We start from the raw sequence: 16,618 nt of genomic DNA, 5'->3' as shown, positions 1-16,618 counted from the left end.
CCGCCACCCTCTGACAGGCCCGCTGTGTGATGTTCTCCTCCCTGTGTCCACGTGTTCTCACTGTTCAGCACCCACATCGAGTGAGAACACACGGAACCGATGTGCTTTTTTTTTTTTTTTTTTTTTTGAGATGGAGTTTCGCTCTTGTTACCCAGGCTGGAGTGCAATGGCGCAATCTCGGCTCACCGCAATCTCCGCCTCCTGGGTTCAGGCAATTTTCCTGCCTCAGCTTCCTGAGTAGCTGGGATTACAGGCACGCGCCACCGTGCCCAGCTAATTTTTTGTAGTTTTAGTAGAGACGGGGTTTCACCATGTTGACCAGGATGGTCTCGATCTCTTGACCTCGTGATCCACCCGCCTCGGCCTCCCAAAGTGCTGGGATTACAGGCGTGAGCCACCGCGCCCGGCCCGATGTACTTTTTAATCCAAACACAGGACTGCCAGGCTTGCCCCTTTGTTCTGAAAGTGCCCCTCTCCCTCCAAAAGTGCCGGCTCCTAGGCTTGCTGGGGGCTGGGAGGCGCCCCTCCTCCTGCAAAGACCTGTCTGACTGTGGAGCTCATTTGGTCTGGGGCCGAGTGCTCCCCACCCTGGCCAGGGACGGCCTCACAGTGTCACCTGCCCCAGAGGCCTCCCCCGAGGGCAGTGAGATGGCATCGCCTTTGACCCGGTGAAGGGGTGTCCACGCTGTTGAGTCTTGGGGTGGCTGGACCGCAGCACCTGCTAAGGACTCTCTGAACACCCCTTCCCTGACTTCCGGGCGCCCCAGGCCCCCACTCCTGCCAGGAGTCACTGCCTTCCTCCAGGTCGGCAGCTCGGGTCAGACCCAAGGCCAGATGCCTTCTGCCTTCCCTTTGGCCTCTGGAGACCGATCCTCCGGTTTCACTCATGGCTCCGTGCGTCTGTGCCCGGACTCCTGGGGTGGATGCCCTGAGCGCTTCCTGGCTGGGACAGCGGCTGCCCGGGCCGCCAGGGTCTGTGTCAGACGCACCCCGAGGGCCTGCACCTGGCTGCGGTTCTTTAGCCCCGTTGCTTCCAAACGTTGACGAAGAAACCTCCTGCAGGGGGAGCTGCCGCCCTTTAGGGCTGCCCCGGCCTAGGCTGTTCTCCGGAGACCCCCAGGAGGCCAGCTGTGCTCTCGGGAAGGCGCACCTTCCCGATTCCATAACTAACCTCCCCGAAGAACAGCAGTGAGTGACTCGCAAAGGCGCTACTTCCCATCACGGGCACTGGGCTGAACTGAACCCACGCACCAGGCATTTGCCCTTCGTCCTTGCGTACGCACCACGCCTCCTCTGCGGTGTCTGCCGGGTGGAATCTGCCCTTGGATGCAGTGCCTGCCTACGTGGCGTGCCCATCACGGCGGGGGGACGCATCAGTGCCGGTTATGACAGGGCTGCAAGGAAGAGCGTGACGTGGAGAGGGGACAGAACAGACAGGGGGTGACATTCCACGTGGACAAGCCCAGACTCCAACAGAGCGAGGGGCACAGCGGGATGATATCTGTTGGAAGAATGTTCTAGATCGAGGCAGCAGGCCAGCCTGCACCAGCGTGTTTGCAGAAGAGCAGGGCCGCAGTGGCGGCAGTGGAGGAGGCCAGGGATGAGAGCTCTCGGGGATTCCAGAATCCACCTCCCAGGGCAGGAGCTCAGGGCAGAATGGCCGGGGGAAGGCCTCATGGCAGGGAGGAGGGAGCGTGTGTGCGAGAGAGAGGGGCTGGCTGTGTTTCCATTGTGGTGACGTAGGCATGACATGAATTCCCCGATGTGCAGGGGCGCTATTCAGCGGCATTAGGCACATTCACAGTGTCATACAACCATCACCACCTGCCATTTCCAGAACTTTCCATCATCCCAAACTGAACTCTGTCTCCATGCAATACTCACTCCCAGTCCCCTCCCCAGCCCGGCACCCACCTCTCTACGTCCTGTCTCTGTGGACCTGACGACTCTGGGCCGCCTATGGGTGGAACCATGGGATGTGTCCTTTCCTGACTGGCTCATTTCACTCTGCATGACGCCCCCCGGGCTCACGCGCGTTGCAGCGAGGGTCAGAATGTCCTTCCTCGTCAAGGCTGAGTAGTATTCCACTGTCTGCACGTACCACAGATGGTGGCCACTGTCCATCCGTAGGCACATGGGTGGCCTCTGCCCTCGGCGGTCGTGGGTGACACCGCCGCAAATACGCCGTGAAGACCCTGCCTCCGGTCTCCGCCTGTAAACCTAGGCGTGGAGCTGCTGGGCCCGCTGCCATTTTAAGTTTTGGAGGAACTGCCATACTTTCTTCCACAGCTGCAGGATTTTGCTCCCCCCCTTTTTTTTTAAGACAGAGTCTTACTCTGTCACCAGGTTGGAGTGCAGTGGGGCCATCTCAGCTCACTGCAACCTCCCACTCCTGGGTTCAAGTGATTCTCCTGCCTCAGCCTCCCGAGTAGCTGGGATTACAGGTGCACCACCACACCCAGCTAATTTTTTTGTATTTTTAGTAGAGATGGGGTTTCACCGTGTTAGCCAGGATGGTCTCGATCTCCTGACCTCGTGATCCACCAGCCTCGGCCTCCCAAAGTGCTGGGATTACAGGTGGGAGCCACTGCGCCCGGCCAAGTATTTTGGTGTTTAGGAGACATTGTGTTTGGTGCCACATTTGGAGATATGTTGGCATGTTCTATTCTACCTGCTAGGATAACAGCGTTGGTGATGAGGGTGATGCCCCTCTAGGGACAGGTAACCCCCGAGTGTGCGTGCTTGGGGCCCCGGCGGGACTAGCGAAGCTCAAACTCACACTCACGAGTCCATGCTGCCCACCCCGTGGCTGGTGCCGCTGCAGGAGAGGGATCCCGGGGAGCACAGGACCACGACGGAATTATGCTGGAGAAGGAGGGTTGTCCATCACAGCCGCATCTAAGCCCCTTGACCCTTCCTGGCTCCAGGATTTCATCCTAAGAAAAGGAGTTTCAGCTGGGCGCTGTGGCTCACACCTGGAATCCCAACCACTTGGGAGGCAGAGGCAGAGGCAGGGGAATCGCTTGAATACGGGAGGCAGAGGTTGCAATGAGCTGAGATCACGCCACTACACTCCAGCCTGGTGACAGAGCGAGACTCCATCTCAAAAAAAAAAAGAAAGAAAGAAAAGAAAAGCAGTTTCAGCCGGGCACAGAGGCTCACACCTGTAATCCCAGCACTTTGAGAGGCCAGGGTGGTCAGATCACCTGAGGTCAGGAGTTCAAGACCAGCCTGGCCAACATCCTCGCCTCTACTAAAAATACAAAAATTACCTGGGCATGGTGGCAGGCGCCTGTAATCCCAGCAACTTGGGAGGCTGAGGCACGGTAATCACTTGAAGCCAGGAGGCAGAGATTGCAGTGAGCCGAGATTGCACCACTGCACTCCAGCCTGGGTGACAGAGCAAGACCCTGTCTCAAGAAGAAAAAAAAAGAAAAGAAAAGAAAATCAGTGTCCTGCTTCTGCAGTGACAGGCTGGCTCCCAAGCTTGTCCTGGTGAGAGGTGTAGGGACTCAGTGCATGGTGGGGCCCAGGCCTCGGGCTGAGGGGCTGGGGTCTCTTCCCAGGGCCCTCTCTCGGGTCAGTCACCTGGTTGAGTTGCCTCCTCTGGGCCTCAGTCTCCCTCCCCAGCTGGGCAAGGCCGACTGCTTGAGGCCAGCTGTTGGTTTTCTTCCTTTTTAAATGGTTTCTGTGGAACACTGTTCCTGGAAATGTTGACAAGGGGTGTCCGGCATGTTCCTGGGTGATCCAGCCTTCCCAGGAACACGCCGGAGCCTCTGAGAACCTGCGGGAAAGACACCACCAAGCCTGGCAGGACCCAGCGCGTCCCAAGCTTAGCGGAAAATAGGACGCTTTGTTTCTTCCTGGCTGACCTCCCTTTACTCGGCCTGCCCCTGCTCTAAAAGCCAAGCCCTGCCTGACCCATAACACCTGGGTCACCATGTCACCTGTCTAAGCGGCCTGTGCCAGGGTCCTGGGGCCACCTAACAAAGTACCAAACACTGTCCAGCTCCTAACCACAGGACTGACCGTCTCCCAGCTCTGGAGGCCAGAAGTCCAAGATGGAGGTGTGGGCAGGGCCGCGGCCCCAGCAGGATCTAGGGAGGCTCCTTCCTCATCCTCTGCTGGCTCCGCGTTCCCGGGCTGGGGGCCCAGACCCCAGTCCCTGTCCCTGTCTTCACATGGTCTCTTCCTTGTGTGTGTCTGTGTGTGTGTCTGTGTGTGTGTGTGTCTGTGTGTGTGTCTCTGTGTGTGTGTGTCTGTGTGTGTGTCTCTGTGTGTCTGTGTCTGTGTGTCTGTGTGTCTCTGTGTGTGTGTGTCTGTGTATGTCTGTATGTGTCTGTGTGTCTGTGTCTCTGTGTCTGTGTGTCTTTGTGTGTGTGTCTGTGTCTGTGTGTGTGTGTCTGTGTGTCTGTGTGTGTCTCCCTGTGAGTGTCTGTGTATGTGTCTCTGTGTCTGTGTGTCTGTGTGTGTGTCTGTGTGTGTGTATCTGTGTCTGTGTGTGTGTCTGTGTCTCTGTTTGTGTCTCCCTGTGAGTGTCTGTGTATGTGTATGTCTCTGTCTCTGTGTCTGTGTGTCTGTGTGTGTCTGTATGTGTCTGTGTGTCTCTGTCTCTGTCTGTGTGTTTGTGTGTATGTGTGTCTCTGTGTCTGTGAGTGTCTGTGTCTCTGTGTCTGTCTGTGTGTGTGTCCTCTCCTCTACCTACAGGGACACATCTGGATTGGCGGTAGGGCCCACCCCACTGCAGAATGGCCTCATCTTACAAAACCACCTGCAAAGCCCCACTTCCAAGTAAGGTCACATTCTGAGGTTCTGGGTGGACGTGGGTTTTCAGCATGATTCAACCGTGTTCATGGCCACTTCCTCACCCTTAAGATGGGAAAACTAGGGAGACTGAACTCAGAGGACTGTTGCAAGAATTCGGGGAGACAGTGCAGGTGAGGCCGGCAGCAGGTCTGGGCACGGTGGCAGAGGCCAGGGCATGTACTCTGTCAAAGCCTCCTCCAGGTCAGGTCCTCTCTTAGGGGACGTCGAATAATCCATTTCCCTTCCCACTTCCAGCCCTCTTTGCTTCTGTTCCAACAAAGTGCCCACAGGAACAGGACCTGCGATCCACAGGCAAGCATCTCCCTCCAGTGGGGTGACCAGGGTCCTGGGCAGCACCTGCCCCAGGGAGAGCAGGCCATGGTCACATCCCTCTGGAGGCGGCTCGGTGCACAGCTGCCGGCAGCAGGATCACAGCTCAGGAGGTTCCCTGGGCAAGGACTGGGGCCACCTGCGCCACCTTCTTCTCTTGCTGCCCCCACCCTTGGAAGGAGGCTTGGGGCCAGCCTTGGACCTGTAGGCTGTCCTGTGGGGTGATAATAAACGGGGTCCTTTGGAAATAAACCAGAGGACAGCCGGCAAACACAAGTCCATCTAGGAGACCCCTCCCCTCGATCCCAGATGCTGAACATGGCACACAGGTAGGCAGGGTCCCGAGCGCAGGCTGCAGGCCACCTGGAAAGACCATACATGACCCTGGGCGGGGACAAGGCAGATCCCCCAAGGCGCCCACCCCTGGAGAGGAGGCTGCTCCCCTCTTAGGACACATGGGATGTGGCTGCCTGCACCCTGCTTGCTCCCAACCCCCACCCCGATGTCAGCCCTCCCCAGAGATGAGCAAGTCCGTTGTTTGGAATGGAAAACTCCAGGGATTGTGCCCGCTGCACACAGGTACACATACATGCACACAGGCACAGGCACACACACACATGCAAACGGGCACGTGGGCACACAGGCACACACAGAGGCACACAAGCCCACAGGCACACACACAAAGGCACATGGGTACACGCACACAGGCCCATGCACATGGGCACACACAGGCACCACACGGGCATACACACACAGGTACATGCCCACAGACACACACACCTGCACAGAGGCACACACACTAGCACACATGCACATGCACATGGGCACATGCACCTGGGCACACGCACATGCACACACACACAGGTACCCATATACAGGCACACACACACAGGTACACACATGGGCCCACACACACACAGGTACACACACAGGCACACACACAGAGGTACACACATGGGAACACACACACAGGTACACACATGGGCACACACACAGATACACACATGGGAACACACACAGGTACATACATGGGAACACACAGGTACACACATGAGAACACATGGGTACACACAGGCACGCAGGTACACACAGGTACACACACAGGTACACACATGGGCACACACACAGGTACACACATGGGAACACACACAGGTACATACATGGGAACACAAAGGTACACACATGGGAACACACAGGTACATACATGGGAACACACAGGTACACACATGAGAACACATGGGTACACACAGGCACGCAGGTACACACACAGGCACACACATAGGAACACAGGTACACACAGGCACACACAGTACACACACGGGCACACACAGGCACACACACGTACACACACGGGCACACACATGTACACACAGGCACACACATGTACACACATGGGCACACACACAGGTACATAGATGGGCGTGCACACACAGGTACACACACGGGCCCACACACAGGTACACACATGGGCACACACATGTACACACACGGGCACACACACATACACATATGGGCACACACACACTCCCCTGTGGGTGTTGGTTTGCACACATGGAATTGCAAAAGACACGTTACTGTACAAGTTGCTTCACGCTCCCAAACCTAACAGGGACACATCCTCCAGCTCGCCTGCGCTCCTGAGTTCCTGACGGCCCTGGCTGCAAAGCTGAGTGGTACAGAAGCGCCTGGAACCAGAATTTTAAGACTTAAAATGGGCACCACGCCATCCACACGGAGCACGCTGGGTCCGCTGCCCACACTGCCCCTGCCGTGTGCCTCACCCAGGGCCGAAGCCACAGGCCAGGCCATTGGGCACCCTGGTTTGGACCACCACCACCGCTGGGTCACCGTCACCGCTGGGTCACCGTCACCGCTGGGTCACCGTCACCGCTGGGTCATCGTCACCGCTGGGTCACCGTCACCACTGGGTCACTGTCACTGTTGTTGCTCGCACTTCACCGCAAAAACTTGAGGCCAAGAGCACCGCGCACCGCGGTCCTCAGTGCCTCCCTCAGCCTGACTCCACCCGCGCCCGTCCCAGGTGGAGGCCACTGAGCAGGGAAGGAGACACCGTCCCCGCAAGGCAGCGGCCGAGGATTCTGGAGGAGCTGCTCTCCGAGACAGGAGCGGAAAACAGAAACACGAAGAGATCAGGAAACGGCAGAGCCTTTCACAGAGGCCTTGCCCAGCTGAGCCCAGCGGGCAGCACCTGCGTGGATGGGCACCTGTGGAAGGAGCCCCAGCCGGGAGTGTTAAGGGTGCAGCCTTACAGCCCCTTTGTGGGGCAGACAGCCGCTCACCAGCATGATGTCTGTGGCATCCCGGGGCTGCCATGGGGCTCTCAGGCCCGCTGCCTGCCCCACTGGCTCTACCACCCCCCCCCACCGGGCACAGGTGTCCTCAGCGCTGGCCTCCAATCCACCATTTTCCAAGAACCTGACCCAGGAGGTGCTCCTGCCACTGGCTGCCAGCCCGGACCCTCCCACCTGAGGCCCTGCCAGGAACTGTGCGTCCTAGACACAGAGGAGGATGCAGGGAAGAGCCTCCCATTGTCCCAGTGGAGGAAGCTGCCCGAAGGCTGAGGGTGAGTCATGGATTCAAGGGGTCACATGGCAAGGCCATATTTGGGCCCTCGCCTGCCCTCCTCCTATATAAGGCCCCGAGACCACTGCCTCGGCCTCCCTCTCGCTCCGGAGCTCAGAGCCACCTGCAGCCGCAGCCATGAAGTGCCTCCTGCTCACCCTGGCCGTCGCCCTGGTCTGCGCCGTCGGGGCCATCGTCAGTCCCCAGGCCATGCAGGACGTGGAGGTCCCAAAGGTTTGAGGCAGGGAGAGCGGGCGAGTTACCAGGGAGGCCTGGGGCAGGTGGGGGCTGCGGGAGGTGGGACGCCCAGGACCCAGGAGGCCGAGGGTGGATGGAGGAGGCCGTGATGTCAGGGCTCCTGTGAGCGGCGAAGGGCTGGCCTCCCGCAGGCTGCAGCCCAAACAACAGGGCTGATGCTCGCCGTCCTGGGGGCTGGAGGTGCGGGATCAAGGTGTCGGCCGGGCCGGAGACCCCAGGCTCCTCTCCTTGCCTCGTAGACGCCGTCTTCCCGCTGTGTCCTCACAGGGCCGCCCCTCCGGGGGTCCGATCCTAACCTCCCCCTCTAAAGATGCCCGTCAGATTGGGTCAGGGCCCCCAGCGGCCTCACTCCAACTTCCTCCTTCCTTAACCACCCTAGTTCACGTTTGGAGGCGCTGCAGTCAGGTGCTGCTGGGGGGGCACAGTTCAGCCCCAGCAGGGCCTCTCTGCCCCCCACCCTTCCTCCTGCCCCAACCACATGGCTCCCCAGGATCCAAATATTCCCCTCACTCAGGTCATGGGCTCAGCCAGGTGCTTTTTTGGGCTCCCGTGAGTTTAGCTGGAACATTCCTGGAGCAGCCGAGTGGGGTCTAGGTCCGGCGGAAGCCCCCTCCACGGCATCAGGCCACACAGGTGCTTGAGGAGCCCAGCCCAACTCCTGCACCAACCCAAGGGGGCTGGGGACAGGCGGGACTCAGCCTCACCTGCCCAGGGCACAGTGGGAGCCATGGTGGCCAGAGTCCCCTGTGCAGCTCAAGGCCCCTCAGTTGGCAGGGACCTGGCACTCCATGGCCATGGGGGCCAGCGACTTCTCCCTCCTGGAGACCAAGGAGGCCCCTCTGAGGGTCTACATCACCTCGCTGCAGCCCACCCCCGAGGGCAACCTGGAGATCAGCCTGCGCAAATGGTGGGTTCCTCATCTTCAGGGCTGGGGCCGGCGGGGGCTCCCTCTCCCTCAGCAGGGGGAGCGTGTGGGGTAGGCAGAGCCGGGGCCAGCCCTAGGCGTTTCCTGATGGCCCGGGGGCTTCACTGTGGACCCTCATGGTGCCAAGTAGGGTGGGGAAAGAAGCTTGGGAGGTTGCCTGTCCCCGCAGAGCCCCCGCCCAAGGGCCTTGGGTCAGCAGCTGACCACACCACGCAGTCCAGGCCGTCTTCGGAGAAGGCTGGTGTGGAGTCTGGGCTGGGGCTGCTGCGGTCTGTGGTCTCCGGGACCCGGGCAGTTCCTGTGATGACTGCTGCCCTGGAACCAGGGGTGGGCGGGAGATGAGGACGTGAACCCCAGGACCACTGCTGCCCACAGTCACGGCCCCCGACTTCACTGGTCCCCTCTGGCCTCTCCAGCTGGTTCCCCAGCCACATGCTGTGGGTTCCCTGAGGGCAGCGTTTGTCCTGCGACCAGCACTTGTGGCCTGGAAGCCCCTGTCTCCGCAGTCCTCAGCACCTGGCCCTTGCCCGCCTCTCCAGGGCTGGAGTGTGGCCCCGTAGCATCTGCGCACACAGCTCACAGAAATGATGCCCTTTCAGGAAAAACGACCGGTGTGTTGAGGAGAAGATCGTCGCAGAGAAGACTGAGAACCCCACTGAGTTCAAGATCAACTGTAAGCACCTGCCATGGCCCTGGCAGCTCAGGGACCCCGTCCATCCCGAGGGATGGGACCGCCTCCAGGTCCCCTCTGGGCTGGTCTAACTCCCTGCAGTGACATTGGGTCACTTGGGCTGAGCTCAGGCAGCAGCCATGCCCCTCAGCCACCGGTGCCCCTCAGCCACCAGTGCCCCTCAGCCAGCAGCGCCCCTCAACCAGCAGCGCCCCTCAGCCAGCAGCGCCCCTCAGCCACCAGCGCGTTTCCATCCTCCCTGCACCCTCCCCATGGCTCCTGACTGCACCCCCGGCCGACGGCTGAGTCAGGGCAATGAGGGCTCTTTCTCCCCGGCCTCCCCTCCCCAGCCTGGAGCAGGGAGCTCCCCAGGAGCCACATCCCGTCTTCTGGTGCCTCCACGGTCCCCTCCGTGTGACTTCCCTCCAGGGCTGCACACTGCAGTCACGGAGGCACTTTGGAAGGACGCCCGTGCCAGGGCACCCGCCTGGGGTTTCCAGCACCCCTGCTTACAGCTGGGCAGGGACATCAGCATTTCCCATAGAAGCCACCGTGGTGACACAGCTGTGCCCGATGGTGCCGCTGGTCTCGGCTTCCCCGCCGCCGTGGCATGTGCGGTCTCTCCGGACCCGCCTTCGCTGCCACGGCTTGGTGTCAGTCTCACCCCTCCAAGCGGAGACCCTGTTTCTTAGCCTCACTTGGGCACGGTGTTCGGAGTGGCTTGCCCAGGCGTGATGATGAGGGGGGAATCCCGAGCCAGGGGACAGTGTGGGACAGTGTGCGTCTCCGTGGAGCGTCACAGTCAACAGCCGGGCCTCTCCCGGCCCCATTTGCGCCTTGGCGTTACCTGTGACTGTGCTGGGAGCTCCATGAGGGGAGGGCACACCACGCCGGGTACAGGGGGAGACCGGCCTGAGGGACACTCCCAAGGCTCCCAGCTGCACACGGCCTGGAGTGTGGTGGGAGAGAAATGGAGGGAGACGCCGGGCATCGCGGTGGACGCGTCCCTCGCGGGAAGTCCGGCTGAACCTCAGGAGGCCAACCAGCACCCCCTCCCGCTGCGGCGCGGTGCCCAGAATTCATTTCTGCTCCTGTCTTGTTCTCTTCTAGATCTGGATGAGAACAAGATCTTCCTGGTCAACACCGACTATAGCAAATACCTGTTCGTCTGTCTGGAGGGCACCTCCCAGCAGAACCTGGCCTGCCAGTACCTGGGTGCGTGCCTCAGTCCCTGGGGTTCCTGTGGGAAATGGACACAGAATGAGACGTCCCGACCACTCCTCATGGGAATGGAAGGCGGGCCCCCGAGGGAGCCGTCGCCCAGCCCTGCCCCAGCCCCACCCCAGCCCCTGGGATTGCCTTTCCTAGGAGCCCAGGAGCCCCGTGGAAGAAGGGGGAGGGTCGAGGGGTCCTAGTGTCCCATGAGAAACAAGGCGGGCGCTGCACACAGAGACCTGGGGACAGACACAGTCCCCGAGGATGGCAGAGACCACTGTGGACACCGGGAAGGAGGTGTCCCTGCAGGGCGGCCGCAGGGGCAGGTGTTAGACCTCTCCGTGTGGTCAGCAGGTGCCTCTAAATCCAATGGCCTTCCTTAGTGGAGATTTGCGATTACTTTGCCAAATAAGAAGTCAGATTCTAAAATGTGTTTTAAACAATCACGTCTAGAAAACAAACGTAAGGTGACATTTTTCACGTCACACCAGCAGTGCTGCTGGGAGGTCCCAGGGTCCCTGAATGGACCAATGGCTTTGGGCTGTAGAGATGCCCCCTGCTCTATAAATCAGCCGTCCTGGGCCGTGGGAGGTGAGGCCGGCACGGTGGGGGAGGCCGGCGCTGTAGGGGGGGAGGCCGGCACTGTTGCGGGGGGAGGTCGGCACTGTCGGGGAGGCTGGCACTGTGCTCTCCTCCTTGACCCTGTGGACACCATCCTGAGCTGTGCAGGCCCCAGCGCTGCCTAGCACAGAGGAGGAGCCGACCCAGCCAAGGAGCAGGGCCTGAGGACAGGGAACCTGCAGACCAGGTGGTCAAAGCCCTGGAGACCAGTCTGAGGACCTGCTCCAGACCAAACTCTGCCCAACCTCAGAGCACTAGGGCTTCCTTCCCCACCCTCCTTCCCCCGGGGCAGGGCCCAGGACTGAGTCAGCCTCCCCACAGCCAGGACCCCGGAGGCGGACAATAAGGTCATGGAGGAATTCATCCACTTTCTCAAGACCCTGCCCGTGCACATGCAGATCTTCCTGGACGTGACCCAGGCGGAAGGTGAGCTCTGCCCAGGACAGGCCCAGCCTTGGCTGGAGGAGAAGCCTCCGCTGTCCCAGCCCAAGCCCCCCAAGGCCTCTGTAGCACTCAGGGCGGCACCCCTCCCTCCTCAATGGCCCCTCCCCAGTTCTCCCCACGCCTCCCCTGGGGGTGCAGAGGCACCCTGAGGTGGGCTCCCATCCCCTCCTGTCACCCCACAACCTCTGGCCCTGGGGCTGCTGTGTCCCCAGCTAAGTCTCCCTCCCGCTGACGCCCCCACTGCCATCTCTCCTCCTGCAGAGCGGTGCCGCGTCTAGGAGAGCTCCTGCCCGGTCCTGCCTCCTGGGTAACGTACCAGCCCTGCCCATGGCCTGGGGCCGACCCTGGGACAGACCCCACTGTGTCCATTCCCCAGGGCTGACCCTGAGCGAGGCTGGAATCCTGGGGTCTCTGGAAAAGCCCAGCTGGCCACGTGCCCGCGTCTCTAGGCTTGGCCTCTCCAGATGCCATTTCCTGTGTCCTGGGCACAGGCCGGGCCCCTTTCCTCCAGGGTGGGGGTGAGTAAGGGAGGGGGCCTCAGGGGAGGTCGGGCCTGGGGAGATGTCCCAACAGCCCCTCACGGGAATGGAAGACAGGGGGTGAGGTAGGGGCTCCCCTCACACAAGCAGGGGTCCCTCACCCCCAGCTGATAGGGGCTGCCCCACACCCTGCAGGGTCCCAGAGTCACAGGGGACCCCTCTTTGTACACATCAGGCCCGGAGCCTCGACCCCTGTGCAGAGGAAGAGGACATCGCTTCTCCGGAGGGACCACGAGGCCTAAGACCAAGGAGCATTTCCTGGGACCCTGGGACTTCCTGGCCTCAGCCTGGGGTCTCTGTTCTCAGCCATCCCTTTTGAGCAATAAATAAACTAGTGAACCCCCTCCCCTGACTCTTTCCTGACTGGTGCCTGTGGATGCAGCTGAGGGCAGGCTGGGGGTTTAGGGGACTTGGGGGCTGGGGGACTTGGGGGCTGGGAAACTCAGAGGTTGGGGGGCTTAGAGGCTGGGGACTCGAGGGCTGGGGGGCTCAGGGATTGGGGGGCTCAGAGGCTGGAGGACTCGGGGGCTGGGGGGCTCAGAGGCTGGAGGACTCGGGGGCTGGAGGGCTCAGAGGCTGGAGGACTCGGGGGCTGGGAGGCTCAGGAGATGAGGGACTCAGGGCCTGGAAGGCTCAGGGGCTGGGGGTCTCAGGGATTGGGTGGCTCCCTGGCTGGGGGGCTCAGGGCCTGGGGGCATGGGGACTGGGGGCTGAGGGAGCTGAGTTCGTGGTTTCTGCATTGTAGGTCCCATCATATTTGGGGATGAAGACACATCACAGGGGCTTTAGAATTTTCAGGAACTAGATAAGTGCGCTGCTGACGTGGCCAGAGCTTGCCATTCAAGTTGGAGGTCCAAGCCACACAAAGCACAAAATACGAAAAATCACAGACCCATTCATTGAATGAATATTGATATAAAAATTTAAATGAGTTACTTACAAATCAAATTCTGCACTATTTAAAAAATGCAAACCCCATGACCTCTGGAGCATCCCTCAGGAGCATAAGGGAAGTTGCTGCCAGAAAGGACTTTTCTGTCCATCTTCACCTGCTCACAAATGCAATTGATCTCTTCTGGGCTAACGTGAAACAGAGATTTCCCCTAGATTGAGGAACTCAACAAAAGAGGTGAGATGTGGGAAAGGAAGTTGTTTTTCATTACAAAATATTTTGAACATCACAAAAGGAAAAAGAACAGAAACAGATTTGTCAGTAACAGTGGCATGTACAACTTTAAATTTTCAAAATATAGATGGCATGGAGACATTTCTGTTAAAATATCAATTACCAATATTGGCTCAAAACATATAAGAAAACTTAGAAAGAACAATTATCATAGAAAAAAAAACAGAATAGTTCCAGATCTTCTGCCTGTGGATGAGAATCAAAAACCTTTATCTGATAGCTCCTGGCTCATGCAATCCACTCCAGGTCATAGAAAAAGATGGGGAGTGGCTCAGCTGCCCTGATAACAAAACTGGATAAGGAAGATGCAGGGAAATTCTGACAGCAGGCAGCTTTCAGAACCAAGATACAAATATCTGCATATCTTATTAGCAGATTGAATCTAACAAATGTATTTAATATGTCATGATTTAGCCCAAAAAACAAAGGATGTTTCAATATTAGAAAATGTTTCAATAAAGGTCAGGTGCGGTGGCTGACATCTGTCATCCCAGCACTTTGGGAGGCTGAGGTGGGCAGATCACCTGAGGTCAGGAGTTCTAGACCAGCCTGACCAACATGGTGAAACCCCATCTCTAGTAAAAATACAAAAATTAGCTGGGCATGGTGGTGTGCACCTGTCATCCCAGCTACTTGGGAGGCTGAGGCAGGAGAATCGCTGGAACCTGGGAGGCAGAGATTGCAGTGAGCTGTGATTGCACCACTGCAGTCCAGCCTGGGTGACAAAGCGAGACTCCATCTCAAATGTATCAATAAAATTAACTAACTTAAGACAAGAGGAGAAGTACCCTATATGAACTTTTAATTAACTTTTTAAAATATGTTTCAAAAAATATTATATTCCATTCATGAAGGAAACTTTGCACACCAAGAATGTCACTCAACATCAAAAGCTCATGCTGCTTTTAGGAAGAACCCTAAAACACCAAACGAATAAACCAACGACTGAAAGCACCAAAGAGTTATTTCTTATTTATGTAAAATTTCCTTCGTGGGTTAGCAGGAGTGCCGACTTCTCAACTGGCAACTCAAGTGATCAAATAGCCACCAGCTGTGGTGTTGCCAGAGGGAAAACACAGGTATCAGGGGGTTTCCATTAAGTGCCTATCCTGGAAGGGACACCTATGACCTCCCTAGAAGGGGGCTGAAAAGTCAAATCCTACCTAGGTTCCCTACCTAAGAATAGAAGGGAACTTCCCTAAACTGATTAAAAGAAAACAAAAAACTAACCTATAACCAGTGCTCTATGTAAGCATTCGGTCCAGCTAAGATTGAGAATAAAGCAAGTTGTCCTTTCTCATTGCTCTTATTCAACGCATGCTGAAAGTTTCAGTGCAATAAGACAATTAAAAGAAACAGAAGCATAAACATTGGGAAGGAAACAGTATCACAAAGAAAAAGAGCAGGAAGACACGAATTGCTCATATCAAGAATGAGTGAGCAGACATCACTACTGACCCAACAGACACCAACATGGTGATAAGGGAACGCTGTGAACAACTCTACACACGCAGATTTCACAACTTAGATGAAACGGACCAATTCTCTGAAAAATACACTGGATCACAACGTATTCAATATGAACTCGATAATTTGAATGGCCCTTACGACTACTAAGGAAACTGAATTTTTAATTGAAAATCTACCATAAAAACATCTCTTGGGGTGCCGATAGTGTCACAAGGTACTTACACCAAATGCTCAAAGAAGAATTAGCACTGATGCCACACAGTCTGCTGCATGAAATAGAAGAGGCAGTAGCACTTCTTAATTCATCTTATGAAGCTAGTATTATCACCCTAATACCAAAACCACATAAACCCAGTAATAAAGGGTTGGGGGTAGGGTGACTGTAGCCTAGTGTTTCTCATTATTATAGATGTGACAATCCTTAATAAAATATTAGCAAATAGATTTCACAATATATAACAATAACTGTACACCAGAAGGGTTTACACCAGGGAGGAGAGGTGGGCTCAACATTTGAAAATCAATTTATGTAACCCACCATATTATCAGGCTAACAAAGAAAAGAACATATGATCCTATCCATCAGTACAGAAAACGCATTTCACAAAATTCAATATCTGCTCATATTTTTTTCCCAAAAACTCAGAAAAGTAAAACTAGAGAGGAGCTTCCTTAACTTGATAAAGAACATCCACAAAAAAACCTTGCAATTAATACTACACTCAACTGTGAGCAACTGAACGCATTCCCTCTGTCTTAGTCAGTTCCAGCTGCTGTAACAAAATACGGCACACCGAGTTGCTTAAACAACAACCATTTATTTTTGCAGTTCTGCGAATGGTAAGAAAAGGAGCACAGGGCTGGCAGATTTCACGTCTGGTGAGGGGTCTCTTCCTGGTTTGCAGATGGCCCCTTTTTGCTGTATCCTCACGAGGTAGAGAGAAAGGTCTCATCCCTCTTCTTTTTATAACAGCATTTGGGAAATAAAAATAAAACCCTAAGCCCCGTAACTGGCTGAACGGACCCCCTCTTGGCCAAGCCGACCACAGAATAACCTTGAAAACTGAGTTGTAATCCATCACAGGATGGGGGTTCAGACACTCCTCCTTATTACCCCCACCCCCTGCACACACAGTCACTGCCATTAGACCTTTTCCCCTGAGGGCTAATTAGAAACGAGCCCTTTCAAAAGACTCCCCTGCTGATATCAACCAAGCACCTGACACTGCTTCTCCCTTTTTTTTGGTTTCAATGCAATTGCTCAGCATTCCTTCCTAATTAGAGATCACTGACCACAGAGTGGTTCTGGCTGGTCTACGCGTCACAGCATAAAGCTCCATTGCTCATGTGTGTGTTTCTCCTTTCATAACTCTTCCTATAGCCTATTAAATATGTACATTCAACCACTCTACTGAGCATAAACTCCTACTCCGTTTTCCTCTCTGTGGAAATGTCTGTTTCTGGCTTCCGGCCTGAGGCTACACTTCTCAGCCTGTCAGAATGGCCACCCTGCAGACTGAACCCCTTGTGAGAAATAAACTCTCCTTTCCAAATATGTGGACCTCATCATT

The 16,618-nt window shown here is 56.6% G+C and overlaps 1 protein-coding gene across 1 annotated transcript; it reads left to right on the top strand.

Annotated features, from left to right (window-relative positions):
• Positions 1-7,857: 7,857 nt before the first annotated feature.
• PAEP (progestagen associated endometrial protein) lies at positions 7,858-11,822 on the top strand. The gene is made up of 5 exons (XM_064366026.1): positions 7,858-7,953; positions 8,745-8,884; positions 9,502-9,575; positions 10,683-10,787; positions 11,701-11,822. Exons 1-5 carry the CDS (start codon positions 7,858-7,860, stop codon positions 11,820-11,822), a joined length of 537 nt encoding a protein of 178 aa, XP_064222096.1.
• Positions 11,823-16,618: the final 4,796 nt, after the last annotated feature.

This window comes from Aotus nancymaae, unplaced genomic scaffold (assembly GCF_030222135.1).
Source record: "Aotus nancymaae isolate 86718 unplaced genomic scaffold, 86718_ANA_hifiasm-v0.15.2.pri h1tg000063l, whole genome shotgun sequence".
NCBI classification, from domain to species: domain Eukaryota; kingdom Metazoa; phylum Chordata; class Mammalia; order Primates; family Aotidae; genus Aotus; species Aotus nancymaae.
This window is presented reverse-complemented; position numbering and strand designations above follow the sequence as displayed.